Source organism: Anguilla rostrata, chromosome 7, assembly GCF_018555375.3.
Source record: "Anguilla rostrata isolate EN2019 chromosome 7, ASM1855537v3, whole genome shotgun sequence".
NCBI lineage: Eukaryota > Metazoa > Chordata > Actinopteri > Anguilliformes > Anguillidae > Anguilla > Anguilla rostrata.
Genome location: NC_057939.1, coordinates 10,155,405 through 10,168,576, shown reverse-complemented (window position 1 = coordinate 10,168,576; position 13,172 = coordinate 10,155,405). Strand labels below are relative to the sequence as shown.

The following is a 13,172-nucleotide window of genomic DNA, read 5'->3' as shown; positions in this document are numbered from 1 at the left end:
AGAGCGGAGACACGCCGGCCCGGCGTCGGGCTGCTAGCGGACGCTAGGTTTCTGCGCGCGCTCGGCAGCGGGAGCGACGGGCAGCGCTCGGGGGGGAAGGCGGCTGTCGCTGGGACAGATGTTACAGCGCTCTCCCGGGTACCCGGGCAACAGGGCCACGCGCCTGCTCTGCAGCCGCGGCAACGGCGCTGCAGTTTCCCAATCTCACCCCGTCCGTCAAACCGAGGACCCAGCCCAACCCAGTCTGCGGCTCCTCACCCAACTCACAAACAGGAGAAACTCCAATATAGATACAACCGCTTGGGTATCGTCGAGAGGCAAAAAAAAAAATATTTAATGAATATTTAATTCATTTCTTGAGCCAAATTTTCCCTGTTTTCAAATTTTGGAATAACCCATTTTGCATCTCGAGGCCTTTGCAGTGCGACGCATGCCCAGGCAGGGCACAGCACAGGCTGCACAGACTCACAGGAGAACTACATGGCCAATAAGAGGAGAAACATGCCCTTCACTAATGAACAGGCAAGCACACCTCATGTGCATCTGCGCATGCATGTGCGTGTACATGTACATGGACGTGCACACATGCGTGCGTGCTTGAACACGTCTCTACGAACAACCGCAGTATGCAAGTCACTCTATGTCAAATTAGAGACTTACTAACAGCTATGTAAATCTCTAATCCCTCTGTGTCTCCGTACTAATTGCAATATCATTACTAGGCATTTCTTTGCCTCTCCAATATTTATAGCGCAATACTTCCTTTCACAAGCTTCAGCACATTTTAAGCTTGCAGTGAGGACAGCAGAAATTCAGGGACAACACGACATGGCATTCATATCATTGCCCAAATCCCACAACAGGCTTCCTAAAAGAGTAATCACACTAATCTTGTTCTGATCCAATCATTATAACTCCTAAATGCTGTATAAATTGAAATTATGGACATAACTGCACTAATTAGCAAGGCCATTTTTATCATGAACGTGCGTGTGCAACACAGCCGCTGATTACCAGTCCAGGCCTGTGACGTCACGACTGTCCGCCATTTCTTTTTTACACCCCTCTAGGTCCACAGCGTCCCCGCCGCACATCTTTACCGGCGGTTTGGAATAATACCGAAGGCCGTCCACAAACCTTCAACATTTCATCACCCGCTAGGACAGCCCGCCCACTAGAGGGCAGTGTCTCCCATTACGGCCTGATTAAGAAGAGCGTTTAACTCATTGGGCGTGCAGAGAAAGGTACGGGGGTTTGTTGCGTTGGTGCTGGCTGCCGGTTCTGAGGGAGAAGTGAGGGACGTGGACCTCCCCTCTCCCCACAACGGCCAGATTTATCTCCGCCATGCCCCCTCAGCCCCGCTTAATTATGTACATGTAATTAAGTTCATATTTTATTCTGGCAGCTCACATCCAGCTAGTCAGTTTGTATATTTAATAAAGCGTTGACAACTAAATTTAGAGGGGCCGAGACGGCTGCACTGTTGTAATGCGAGCTGACAGTTTTTGGAATTAATGCCAGTCCCCCCCCTTCATTCCTGATGGCTCCATAACTCATAACGAAACGTGGGAGTGCAGCCGGGTCTCAGCGGTTCACCAGCACCACCATCTACAGGGTCAACATCCATCATTAAAACAGCCGACCATACACCCCACTCACACAAGGCCATTAGACAATCCTCAGTACACCATGCATACAAGATCATTACACAGCGCTCTGTACACCACTCACACAAGGCCATTAGACAATCCTCAGTACACAGCATCAAGATCATTCACGTCCTGTAACACTACAGGCTTATACAATCCTCAGTACACCATGCATACAAGATCATTACACAGCGCTCTGTACACCACTCACACAAGGCCATTAGACAATCCTCAGTACACCATGCATACAAGATCATTACACAGTCCCCTGTACCCCACCCATACAAGTCCATTACACAATTCTCTATATACCACTCAAATAGACTATTACACAACCCTCTCTACACCACTCAAACAAGACCATTACACAATCTCCAGTACACTACTCATACAAGATCATCACATAATCCTCTGTACACCTCTCAAGATACATTACAAACATAATTTATAGGGCTCATAAACAACCACAACTCTAATCGGGACATCATATAGGCCTATATAAACCACCAGAGATCTTGCCTCAGAAATCAAGCATCACAGACCCAATGACTATCATAGCAAGCACGGACCCGCCCAGACCCACGGCGCAGCTCACTTCCACAGACACATTTTTAGCTGGCACCACCTGCGCATGCGTCCGACTAAACGAAGCACCACCTGCGCATGCGTCCCACAAAACATCCCTGAAAGGTCGTCCGTGAGTGAGTGAGTGAGTGAGTGACCACAATTTGCCATGCATAGCCCACGACGCCAGTTCCTGCGTGCCATGGGAAAAACCACCAGAACACCAAAACTCAGACTTGACCAACTCTTCATTGATATAGCAAAATTCACTGGCTCATTAATGTTATTACATTACATTACATTTATTTGGCAGACGCTTTTATCCAAAGCGACGTACAAAAAGTGCATTTCATAGACAACTGCTAAACACAGGTTCAGTAAGGTACAATACTTATTTTGTACAGCTATTTCTAGCCAAGAACACAGTTTAGTTCACACAGTGAACGCTATTCAGACCTAACCTCTGCAAAGCCAACTAGGCAGAAGAATAAGCTACAGAAGCTATTAAACATTAATGCCAAGAGTGTCAATGATTAAATGGTTAACCGAATTAAGGATGAGTCTTAATGACTAAAACTTAACGAGCACAATGATTAATACGGATGGCCTTTACAATTAATACTTAATTATAATGATTACGATAAACGCACTGAAAAAAGCTGTATCAGCGAGGGGGGCCTACTCTCCAGCCGTGTCAGACATATGAGCTCATCTCCCTGTGCAGGGGGGCCCCGGGGCCACAGGCACCCGCTAGGGCACCTTCTGACCTGTGAGCCCTTCTCCATCACTAACCCTCTCTGCGTTCTCCCTGTCCAAGCAAAGCAAAACAAAAAAATTTAAATTAAAAATGAAAGAAAGCAGACTCTTCTTGGGGTAGGTGGGGTTGGGCTGTGTGTAAGGGGGTATGGAATTCCGATATGACTCCAACTCTGAATCCACACCACACACACGCCGCACACGCGGTAACAAAGGCAACAGAGCACGCAGGCAACTCTATCTTCTGTGTTTTTCACAACAGACGGCATTTGCTTGACAGTTGCATTTCTTTTCAGTCTCGAAAAACAGAATTTGCGTAAAAAAATTCTGAAATCAGCAGAGCAGTAAGTAACTGACACTGCTTATTACATTTAAAAGTACACAATATCCGATTGTGTTTTCCAAACGCTGTGACGCACGGTTCTCGAACTACGGGAAATTCAGTCTCGTCTAACTTGTTTTCTTTAATCATGTCAAAGAGCTGAAACATGCAGTCCGATTACGGGAAGAATCTAACGAGGAAAGACGTGAGCTTACACTTTCCAGGAGTTGAGTGTTGTTTACTTCCAGCCAGGACAGTGCAAAACTGAAACAGATTACCCTTCGACGTATTTCCTGCTCGTTAGCGTGCGTGCTTTTATCCAGTGGTGTGAGGAGGAAGCAGGAACGTACTCGCTGTGACATAACAATTCAGTGTCAATCAGATCACACACACGCGCACCGTTTTTACAGCCAATTCACGCAGCAGGCTGGATAAAACAGGCCAGAGGCGAAGAGCAAAGCTGGTGTTTTGTGGCACCTGGTGCCCCCCCAGGTCTACAGAGCGTTCACCCACTGCTGTTTAAAACAGGAGGACCTTGGCTCGGCATCGCTGAGAGGCGTGGCACTGTGCGTGCGCCGCTCGCCAACCTTCGCGGCGTAGGTGAGCCTTGTAATCACAAGCCGACAATCAAACCTCTCATCCCAACCGCGTTGGCGCTGCAACACAACCATTTACAGTTTGTGAGGCGCAGGGGTCCTCAACCCTGGTCCTGGAGAGCCGCAAGCTCTGCCAGTTTTTGTTTCGCCTTAAAATCTGCACTCAAATCAGACCGAAAGTGAAGACCGTTAACTGTGTAATCACCTGTTTTAACTGGTTAACGAAGTGCAGAGAACAACCAAAACCAGCAGAGCCTGCGGCTCTCCAGGACCAGGACGCAGACCCCAGGGTGGTGGAATACCCATAATGCTTAGCCCCTCCAGAGGGAAAAAGGAGCAGACTGAGACCAGGTTGAGGAGAACCACCCTCGAGCAGTGAAAAAAAGGTGTTGTATAAGGAGTACAGGCTGCCTAAACAGATAAAAGTAACGTCACAATGGCCTAGAAAAATCATGCTGTGTGTAAGTGCAAAGGCATAACTGCTCCGCCACATCCTATCTAGAGGGTCACGTTCTGGCTTTGTTCAGAGCACGGTCATACGTTAGGGTTCACATGACCGCAGCGGACTGCGCGCAGCTGGAGCGCAGCCCACCGGATAAGCAGAAACTCAACGGATATGCAATAAACTAAAATAAAATAAAAATAAACAGCAAAAAAATAAACACAGCGATGTGGAATCCCGCGTTCCCCAAACATCTGCGCCCGCCGGGCGGATCCTGCGCCGGCTGCCAATCTCGCGGCTAACAGGCTGGCGAAGCCGCACGAAGCCGGCACACGCCGCGGCGTTGATTCTCCTTAAGAGAAATCAGCGGCTGGACGGCTCGGCGCTCGCGCCGCCGACGGAAACGAGGCAGGTTTGCTCGCAGATTTACCTCCAGCTGCAGCCGGGCAAAACCCTCTCTCTCTGCGTCGGGCTTCGAAGGACGAGAGACGTGGCTTTGTCACGGACACAAAGTTAAGCCGCTCGCCGCTTTTAAAAAATAACAGCAGCTGCGGCGGCATCTTGCAGGAGTGCTAGCATCGTCCGTTTAATGCATTTTTTATTTTTCTGTTTATTTTTTTTTTTTACAGGGACAGTGCGCACTAATCAGCATTACTGTAAATGTGCCAGTGTGAGCCAATCAGCTCATTCTCAACTGCTGGCATGATGTAAGCAGAGCCTGACTGAAAAAAAAAGTGAGAGATTTCTTCAAAAAGCTGATTATGTGTGCTCCAGGCAATGTACAACTATGGAGACAACTGCAAGTAAGATAAGGTTCCCTGTTAAAGAGGGTTAGGGAATTTGCCTTATTAGAATAGGTCTGTAAAGCACATTTCAATCTGTTCACTGTCCCATCTTTTACTACGAATTCCATTCACTGTAAAGAAAACGAACATATTGTTAATATCCTTTAATATTTTTTCCAAGAGCCTCTACAATCAAAATTGTCATTTATGCATAATAGCCACATATAAAGAATCAAATAAAACAAAAACTGACACTATTAAGCCTATTTTATTATCGCCATAAAACTTTCATTAGAGGCCGAGTGAGTAGCAGGGGTCTCCTTCAACAGCCGGGAATAAAAACGGAAGAACGCGGATAAGCTCTCGTCTCCAGTAGCGGTAAAAATACATCACCCCGGTAACGGGGCGGCGGTTCTTCAGCGTCCCACCGCGGCGCAGTTTAGCGCGCGGTAACTACCCGTCTTACAGACGCTACCGGTGTGTGGCGGTACCCAAGACAACACCAAGATATTAAACTCAAACGAGACGCTATCAATTAGCTTCTTATTCAGAAGATTATAGTGGAGCAGCAGCCAGGCACTTCAGAATAGGCCCTAAGCTAAGCAAGTAAAAGTTAAAAATATTCCACAGCCTCAACAACTGAAACGGGCAAGATGCATGAGTTCAATGCTGCTTCGCAATTATGCTACCAGTATGCATAAATACACTTCACATAAGCTAATAATATATTTGAATGAATACATTTCTGCTAGAATTTCATAATATAGCGCAAGTAATTTCACAGCTTGCACGACTGTGAAAACCTAGGCTACGTAGCCCACAGGCAGTTTCAATAGCAGTAGCCTAGCATAAGAATGAGGTGTGAATGACAAACACCAAAATAAAATGGCCTCCAAGAGCAGCTGGGGCTAACTAGCGATGTGTGTAAATAAACTCTGGGGATATTGGCAGTCCTTAAAGGGCCTAAAGGGTGACGTGCAGCAGGCCCCGGGGCCGCCCAGGGAAGGCAGGGCTCCAGTTGGCCGGGGGGGACGGTGCCTCATCGCGTACCACGACAGCGCTGGCCGGTCGTGCGCCTACAAGCCCCCCGGTTAAGAGAATGAAGCGTCTTCCTGTGCCTCGTGTCTTTGTGGGACTGACTTGCAGAGTGCAGCGTGATAAGAGACGGGATTAGCGTCACGTGACCCTCGGAGGAGGGCACATGCTCGGTCTGAGCTCTCCTGAACCAATGGCAGAGGTCGCAGTGATGAGTGACACACGCACACACGCTGGGACATGCATACGCGACTGAGCATTGCAAATTGGGGAGAAAATATATGGAAAAATATTTTCCAGTTTATAAACTAGAAAAAAAAAGTACAGATCTTTATCTAGTGGCTTGTTGAGCTCTTTAAATGCAGGATGAGGAGCGCACAGGGTCTTTAAAACACCATCGTTCACATCCCTACTTAACGTGATGCATGAGTGCGGTGCTCGGGACTGAACGCTGACTCCATGTGGCTGAACGGAGAGAGGAAGAGAGGAGACGCTCCCGACCGAACCGCCCAGATCCAGCGGGGTCCTAAGCCCCTCCGCTCGCTTGCAGCTTAGCGTGGCTGCGGCAGGAAGAGCCGGGTCCAGACTCTTACTCGTACTCTTACAGAGAACACTTCCGAGGGTTTCCAGCCGGGACCGCGGGTGAAAAATCCAGGTTCTACAAGTGAAAAGCCCTCCCCAGTATTTTGTTCCCATCACCTGGATTCACAAATTAGCACAGTTCCTCAGCCAGGAGGCGGAACTGATTAGTGGAATCAGCCGGATTAGTTTGTGGCTGGAGCAAAGACACGGCAGGACTTTTACTTCCAGAGCCCTGGACTACACCTCAGGGCGAAAGGAACAGTGTGGTGTGGCCCCAAACGACCTTCAAAGCAACAACAACACAACAAGGGCGATAACACGCCACGTCGCAGTCCCCGGGTCCCGCATCCACTTTGTCATAATCCCGCGGAAGCAGACGGCTGAGTGACAGGCGTCTCTGAACAGGGTTTTCACAAATAAGCTCCGCCCTCAGAAATCCTCAGACTCCCAGAGGCGGGGCCGAGCGTGGCGGGCCGGGGAGCGATGTGTTCCAGACAGTTCCAGGGCAAACCAGGTCTGCAGTCTCGAGGGGGGGAGGACGCGTGTGAGCGATTGCCTCTGAATAAGCTCTCAGCTTAGCTCCTTATAAATCAAACCATTCAGGGCTCCTGAGGGGCCCGGGAGGTGAGGACGCGCACTGCGAGCAGTCAAGCCCTGCTGTCACAGGTCTGAGCCTCAGCTGTGTCATTAACCAGCAACGAGCTGGAGTCAGCCTCAGCACAACGCCGCAGGCCTCATCCTGCCAGGGTCGGCTTTAATTCAGAGTTGCTCAAGTAACCGCACCATTAGTTCACACACTACATCAGGCGCCTACAGGTGATCAGCTGTCAAGCGCAAGTGCACCATTCTCTAACCTGCACTTGCCAGCCAATACCGGCTTGTCTGTGAAATCACAGAGTAAAATCACTGTTGTCTTAAAGACAGGTGCAACAGAGGACATAACACACTTCCGCTACTGTGCCCCTTGAGCCTGGCCATTGAAGGTGGAATGGTGATACAACTGGATGCTATTTAGAGACCTCAAGGTTTCAAAGGGAAAAGAGACATAGATGGTGACTAAGATTTCACAAATGTGCATTCGTATCATACTCTAGTCAATGATTAGAGGGCACAAAGAGCAGTTTGCAGAAAAATTATCATTACCGTTCCTCACAATCAATGAATATGTATGTCCAATTGGCGCTCGGAATTCACAGGAATAAGTAGGTAAGAGGACCATAGAAGGCACATTTATGCATCCAGCCAAACGCTTTACCTGCGGTGAACTTCAGGTGAGGAGACCTTAGGTCTCCTAAATTAGAAACTTTTAAGTGCCTCTTAAGAAGCCAGTCTTCTCAGGCCTCTGTTCCAGAAAATTAGAAATCCCTGATGAAAACACTTGAAATGCTTCTCAAACATCTTTAGAAGAGATGCTTGATATGGACAATTTTTTCTTCTCATCTGAGATGTGGCCAAAGCTTAGGACATGAGGAATCCTGGCCTGACTCTCCAATGGCATAACACTATTTCCGCTTAACGTGCCTCACAGTTTATAGATAATGATAATGCCAGCTTTGGCCTACTAGATAATGTAGGCACAGATGGCACTGGCAGTTGCTCACTGCCATTTTGTCTGGTACCATTACATGACTGGCAAAATTCACTTTTGGATTTCCTAATGGAGGGAACAGAGGCCACTGCGGATGGTGTAATGGCAGGGCGGGGCAGGCTTACCGAGGTCAGTGTTGGGCCCGGCCAGGACCTGCCGGAACTTGTCCAGACGGGACGCCTCCCTCTCGGTCATGACGAGCGCCCCGGACGTGTTCTGGTCCGCCATGCGGGCCACCAGCGGGATGACGGGCCGATGGGGGAGGGACTGCTGCCGCTGCAGGGCCACCCTCTCCGCCGCCCCATCTGAGCGCGTGCGGAAGATCCAAAAACACGGAGAGACGGAAAGGGAGGACGAGAGATTAGCCTCGACAGAAGCGCCGCTGACGCTCCTGTCCCCTGAACTCTCGCCGCTAAAAACTCTGCGGTGGCGTGCAATTACGGCTCGTTCCAGTTTCCACGGAGGAAACACTCTGGCGTTTGGACGCCGCGGTCCGCACGGCTCAGCCCATTACCGGGAGCAATTTGAGGCTCTGTAATGAAAGCCTTGCCTTCGGCCATTATCGTCTGTGTCCTGGTGTCCCTCCATTTTAAAAGCAGGGACGCCAGGAAACATGGCGAGGAACCAGCAAATGTACTGAAACTGCAAAAAAAAAAACAACCTTTACAGTCAATACCCACAGCCTTCCCAACAAGCAATTTGGCCACTGAAAAGAGCTGTGCCCTACAATTGTGCTTCCTCCCAGCAATGGACACATTAAGTGTTAATTGCACAGGACCCACAGGGCACTTGGGTCAAACAGGCCTTTCATTACCCTCAGGGTATGTTGGCTCTGGTCAGCTCCCAGAAATAAAACTGAGATTTTTTTTAACCTTAATATCTCCCCTATTTCAAAATCAATCTCAATGGCATTTCACAGGTGAACTACAATCGCCATGAGCTCACTAAATACTATAATTTGGTATAGCTACATTATGCCATTACTATGTTGAGCACACCTCTTTAAAATTATTATAAAAATTAAGACTTTTCTTTTGCGCTCAACATGACTCTATTTGAATGTAACGGACCCTGACCCTGACTCATTCTGTTGGTCATTTCGGTCATCAGGGCTGTTGACTTTATTAAATTTGAACAAGAATTCTTAAATTCTGAGGATGAACTGTACATAGACTACACAACGAGGGAGAGACAAAACGCTCATTTTTTGGAGAGCAGGCTGATATTTGTGTTCGGGCTGATCGATGTAATTTCCTGTCTTTTGACACTTTTGGAAAACAAAAACATTTCGCTTAAAACGTAGTGCGGTTCCCTTTTACTGTGGACACCGCACTTCCTTATGGGATGTGCGCGCACCAGGCAATGTATAAAACAGCGAGGCTTTAAGACACCTATCACAGAGCAATCTTCTCCTGAGAGACAGGCCCAAGCCTCAGCACGCTGAGAGATGGCTCCATGCCGTCATGTCGAGATTCCGTCTTATCGACGAGGCGACGGCACTTTGTACTTTCTCGCACAACCGTCGCTTCTCTCTCTGAATTTCTGAGTGAGAAAGGAAAACTAAAAAACACAGGAACGGGGGCCTTGGGAGCCCACACTAACGGCATTTGCATCCACTGTCGGAGAGAGAGAAGAGGTGAGAGTCTGGGCGACGGTCGCTGACCTTTCGATGACTCGAGGTGCGCCTCGCTCAGCGACTTCACCATCCGGCTCTCGGCGAAGTGGGGGCGGGGCTCCGAGCCGAACGTCAGCTCCGGGACGGGCTCCTCCGCTTCCTCTTCGTCCTGCTGCTCCTCCTCTTCCTCGTCCTTCTCGGGCCCGGCCTCCGGCTGCTTCTGCTGCTGCTCCTGCAGCTTGCTGTGGTTCTCGATCACCTTGTTGGCCGTCTCCATGACGACCTCGATGTTGAGGTTCTGGGCGGCGGTGGCGAGCAGCTCGTCATCGTCGTCCCCGACGTCCCAGGCGTCGCTGGTGATGCTCTCGAACTCCTGGAAGGTGGTGGCTTTCTTTGGTTTCCCCGGCGTCAGGGACTGCGCCTTGTTTCCAGCCTTCATTAGACTGAGAGGACGAAAACAGTTGACACAACTTGAGAGCCGTCAATGAATACGCCGTGACATTATTTCACAGCATCAAATTACATTGACCTTAAACAGAGAGTCAAGTCAAAAAAACTGTTGCATATTTATGATGCATTCCAGCCAAAATGATAAAGTTCACAAATCATTTTTACAGATTATTATTATTCCCTTAATGCAAGGTAGGAAAAAATGTTTCTTCCTTTCTTCAGATGTCAGAAACACTGACATAATGAAAGTTAAATGAATTTTACTTTACACCCGGTCCAAAATTGAAAAGAGAACAGAGAACAAAATGGAACAATTTAAATACATTTTGAAACATTCTAATGGTACAAACCTCTGTCTTTTAAAAAACACTTTCATCCTGCGAAGATGCATGTATATAAAAGTTAATAATGAATAAAAGTCAATTACAGTGCATTTCGTTTTGCTTGGTTATTGAAAGACAAATCTTAAAGTAAAAAAAATATATAACGCAAACTAAATTCAACTTTTCCCCTAGGTCTTCTGCGCAGTGTTGTACTCCAGGAGACTGGAAAGCAATTATGTTTCCCTCCCCTTTTTTATTCCACAATCCTTTCAGAACCACCGTTGCCATAACAGTAAGGAGAAAAGGTTTATATATATTACTCTGAGGAGTGATTATAGTTAGCAGTCTGCCAGTCAACTCCTCCATGCAACATCTCCAATACCTCCACAATGTTTGTTTTCTATGAATTTTGAAATGTATAACATTGAAGAAAATCAGTCTGTAAACTGATAAAGCACATACCATAATAATGAAAGGATATAAATATCTCAATCAAAATACTTCAGGAAAAGCAATTACACTCACTTAAGTCTAAGGAGATTAGAGTTCCCTGCTTCAAAGCGAGGATTATTTTTGAGCGGAAAATCTGAGCAAAAGAATTTGAGGAGGAAAAATCTAATGTACTTTTTTTACCTTCATCAAAAGCACTAAAATGAATGGTCTTAGGGGTCACAAGAACACAAGAATGAAAGGGAATATTTATACTGTATTAAACAGTGACGTGTCTTTGTAGACTGATGACAAAATGGCATCACCACTAAAGACTTCAGTAATAAAATGGCTACCGCAGCCTACCAATTATTTTTGAGGTGTGGCCTCCTCACCACATAGTGATCATTCCAAAACCATTAAACGGCCTTGGCTTTTAATCACCAACGCAAACTATGACCTCAGTCGGCTTTTAATCCTCATAAAACAGCGGTCTTCTCAAAAAAGGGAATTCAGAAAAGTCAGCATCGCATCTGTTTAACTTTTTTATTAGTGCAATCTCAATGTACTAAAAGACACAGACACAGGCGCTAATCACATGGTTCCACAGCATTTGGTCATTTATCCATCAGGACAAAAGTTTACTGTGTCAGCACATTAGTGATCATTTCATGAATAAGGCCACAGATCAACTTGACCTCACTCTAGAGATTAAATATAAAACAATTATTCAAGATTTTTCTATTAAGCAACTTGTGGACTGTTGTAAGACATGTATGACCTGGACAGGAAGTTTTGAAAGAGTTTCAGCAACTTAACATGATCTTTGAAAGGCCCTAGGAAAAATATTACATTTTCAATAATTAAAAACTTCCCCTACAGACTTTCACTCGTTTCCATGTGATGGGGTAGACACATTGCCCAAGATTTGATCAATCACATTTAGCCAGTTTAAGGGAATATGCATTTCAGTCCCATTAGACAGGGTTTTTATTCATGAAAACAAATTTTAACGCTGATTAAAATGGCAAAATCCAAGAAATGGGAAGAGACGTGGTCTGAAAACTTAAGTGCCTAGGCTGGAAGTGAGAGCAATTCAATTAAAAATGAATAACGTAATTAAATAACATTATCACTGTTGTCTCCAATACTTAGGGCATATTGAATGTAGAGAATTAATTTTACGAAATAATGAATATTAGGAGAAAAGCATAAAGCCAAAATACCTTGTTCACAAGGCTATTTCAACAGCTAAAAGTACAATCTACCATTAAACTTTAATTGGTTTAAGTATTTTACACAATTACATAACATTTCTGGTATTCAGAGATAATACGTATTCTGATTTTTAATTATGATGAAGGGTTCAACATGTTTAGCAGATGTCATACCAACTGTAACTTGTGCCTGTTTAAAACAGTTAGCCTAGTCATTACAGAACTACTGCTATTGAAAGACCCACCAGACAAAAGCTTTGCTGAATAGCCAACTGTACCACGCTGAGTGCAAGCAGCATTTGCCATCAGCTGTTCATTCTGGTTCAAGCATTCAGTCATTCCTCGTGGTGATGTATAATAAACTTTCTTTTTTCCACTGAATGCAAGTCTCGCCTAATTTTTACATGCCATTAAAGCAAAGTAGGCCAAAAAAAATCTAAGGACCTCGGACCGGCAATTATCAAAAGTTGGCATATAATGCATACACAGAACTACACTCAAAGCGAAAAAGGCGGCTCCAGTTTAAGCTACTGGACCAACCAGAATGAATCATTCGTGCCAATCATTCCATGTAAGGGAGGGACTAGAGAGGACCACAATGAGCACCTGGTTGCCAGGTAGTACCAGTGTTTTGGGTCATTTGCTGGAATCATGAAGTAACCTTTCCATAGTATTGTAAACTAATGTTTATTACGGGATGGGGGTGCTTGTTTTCCAGATATTAGTCTGACCCTCATGGGTTGCCCAGGAAACGGCACCTCTCTTACTAATAAACTTTAATTTTGAATCCAAAATATCTTACGAAAATAAGTGAATGCT

At 46.3% G+C, this 13,172-nt stretch overlaps 1 protein-coding gene across 2 annotated transcripts in view; it reads right to left on the bottom strand.

The window, feature by feature from the left end:
• Positions 1-13,172, bottom strand: part of tbc1d22a (TBC1 domain family, member 22a) — a 148,090-nt gene that overhangs the window by 132,021 nt on the left and 2,897 nt on the right. For both annotated transcript variants that reach the window (XM_064342721.1, XM_064342720.1), the window contains exons 3-4: positions 9,983-10,377; positions 8,445-8,624 (exon numbers count right to left, since the gene is read on the bottom strand). In XM_064342721.1, the coding sequence (XP_064198791.1) occupies positions 8,445-8,624; positions 9,983-10,377 (575 nt within the window). The remainder of the gene's footprint in view (positions 1-8,444; positions 8,625-9,982; positions 10,378-13,172) is intronic.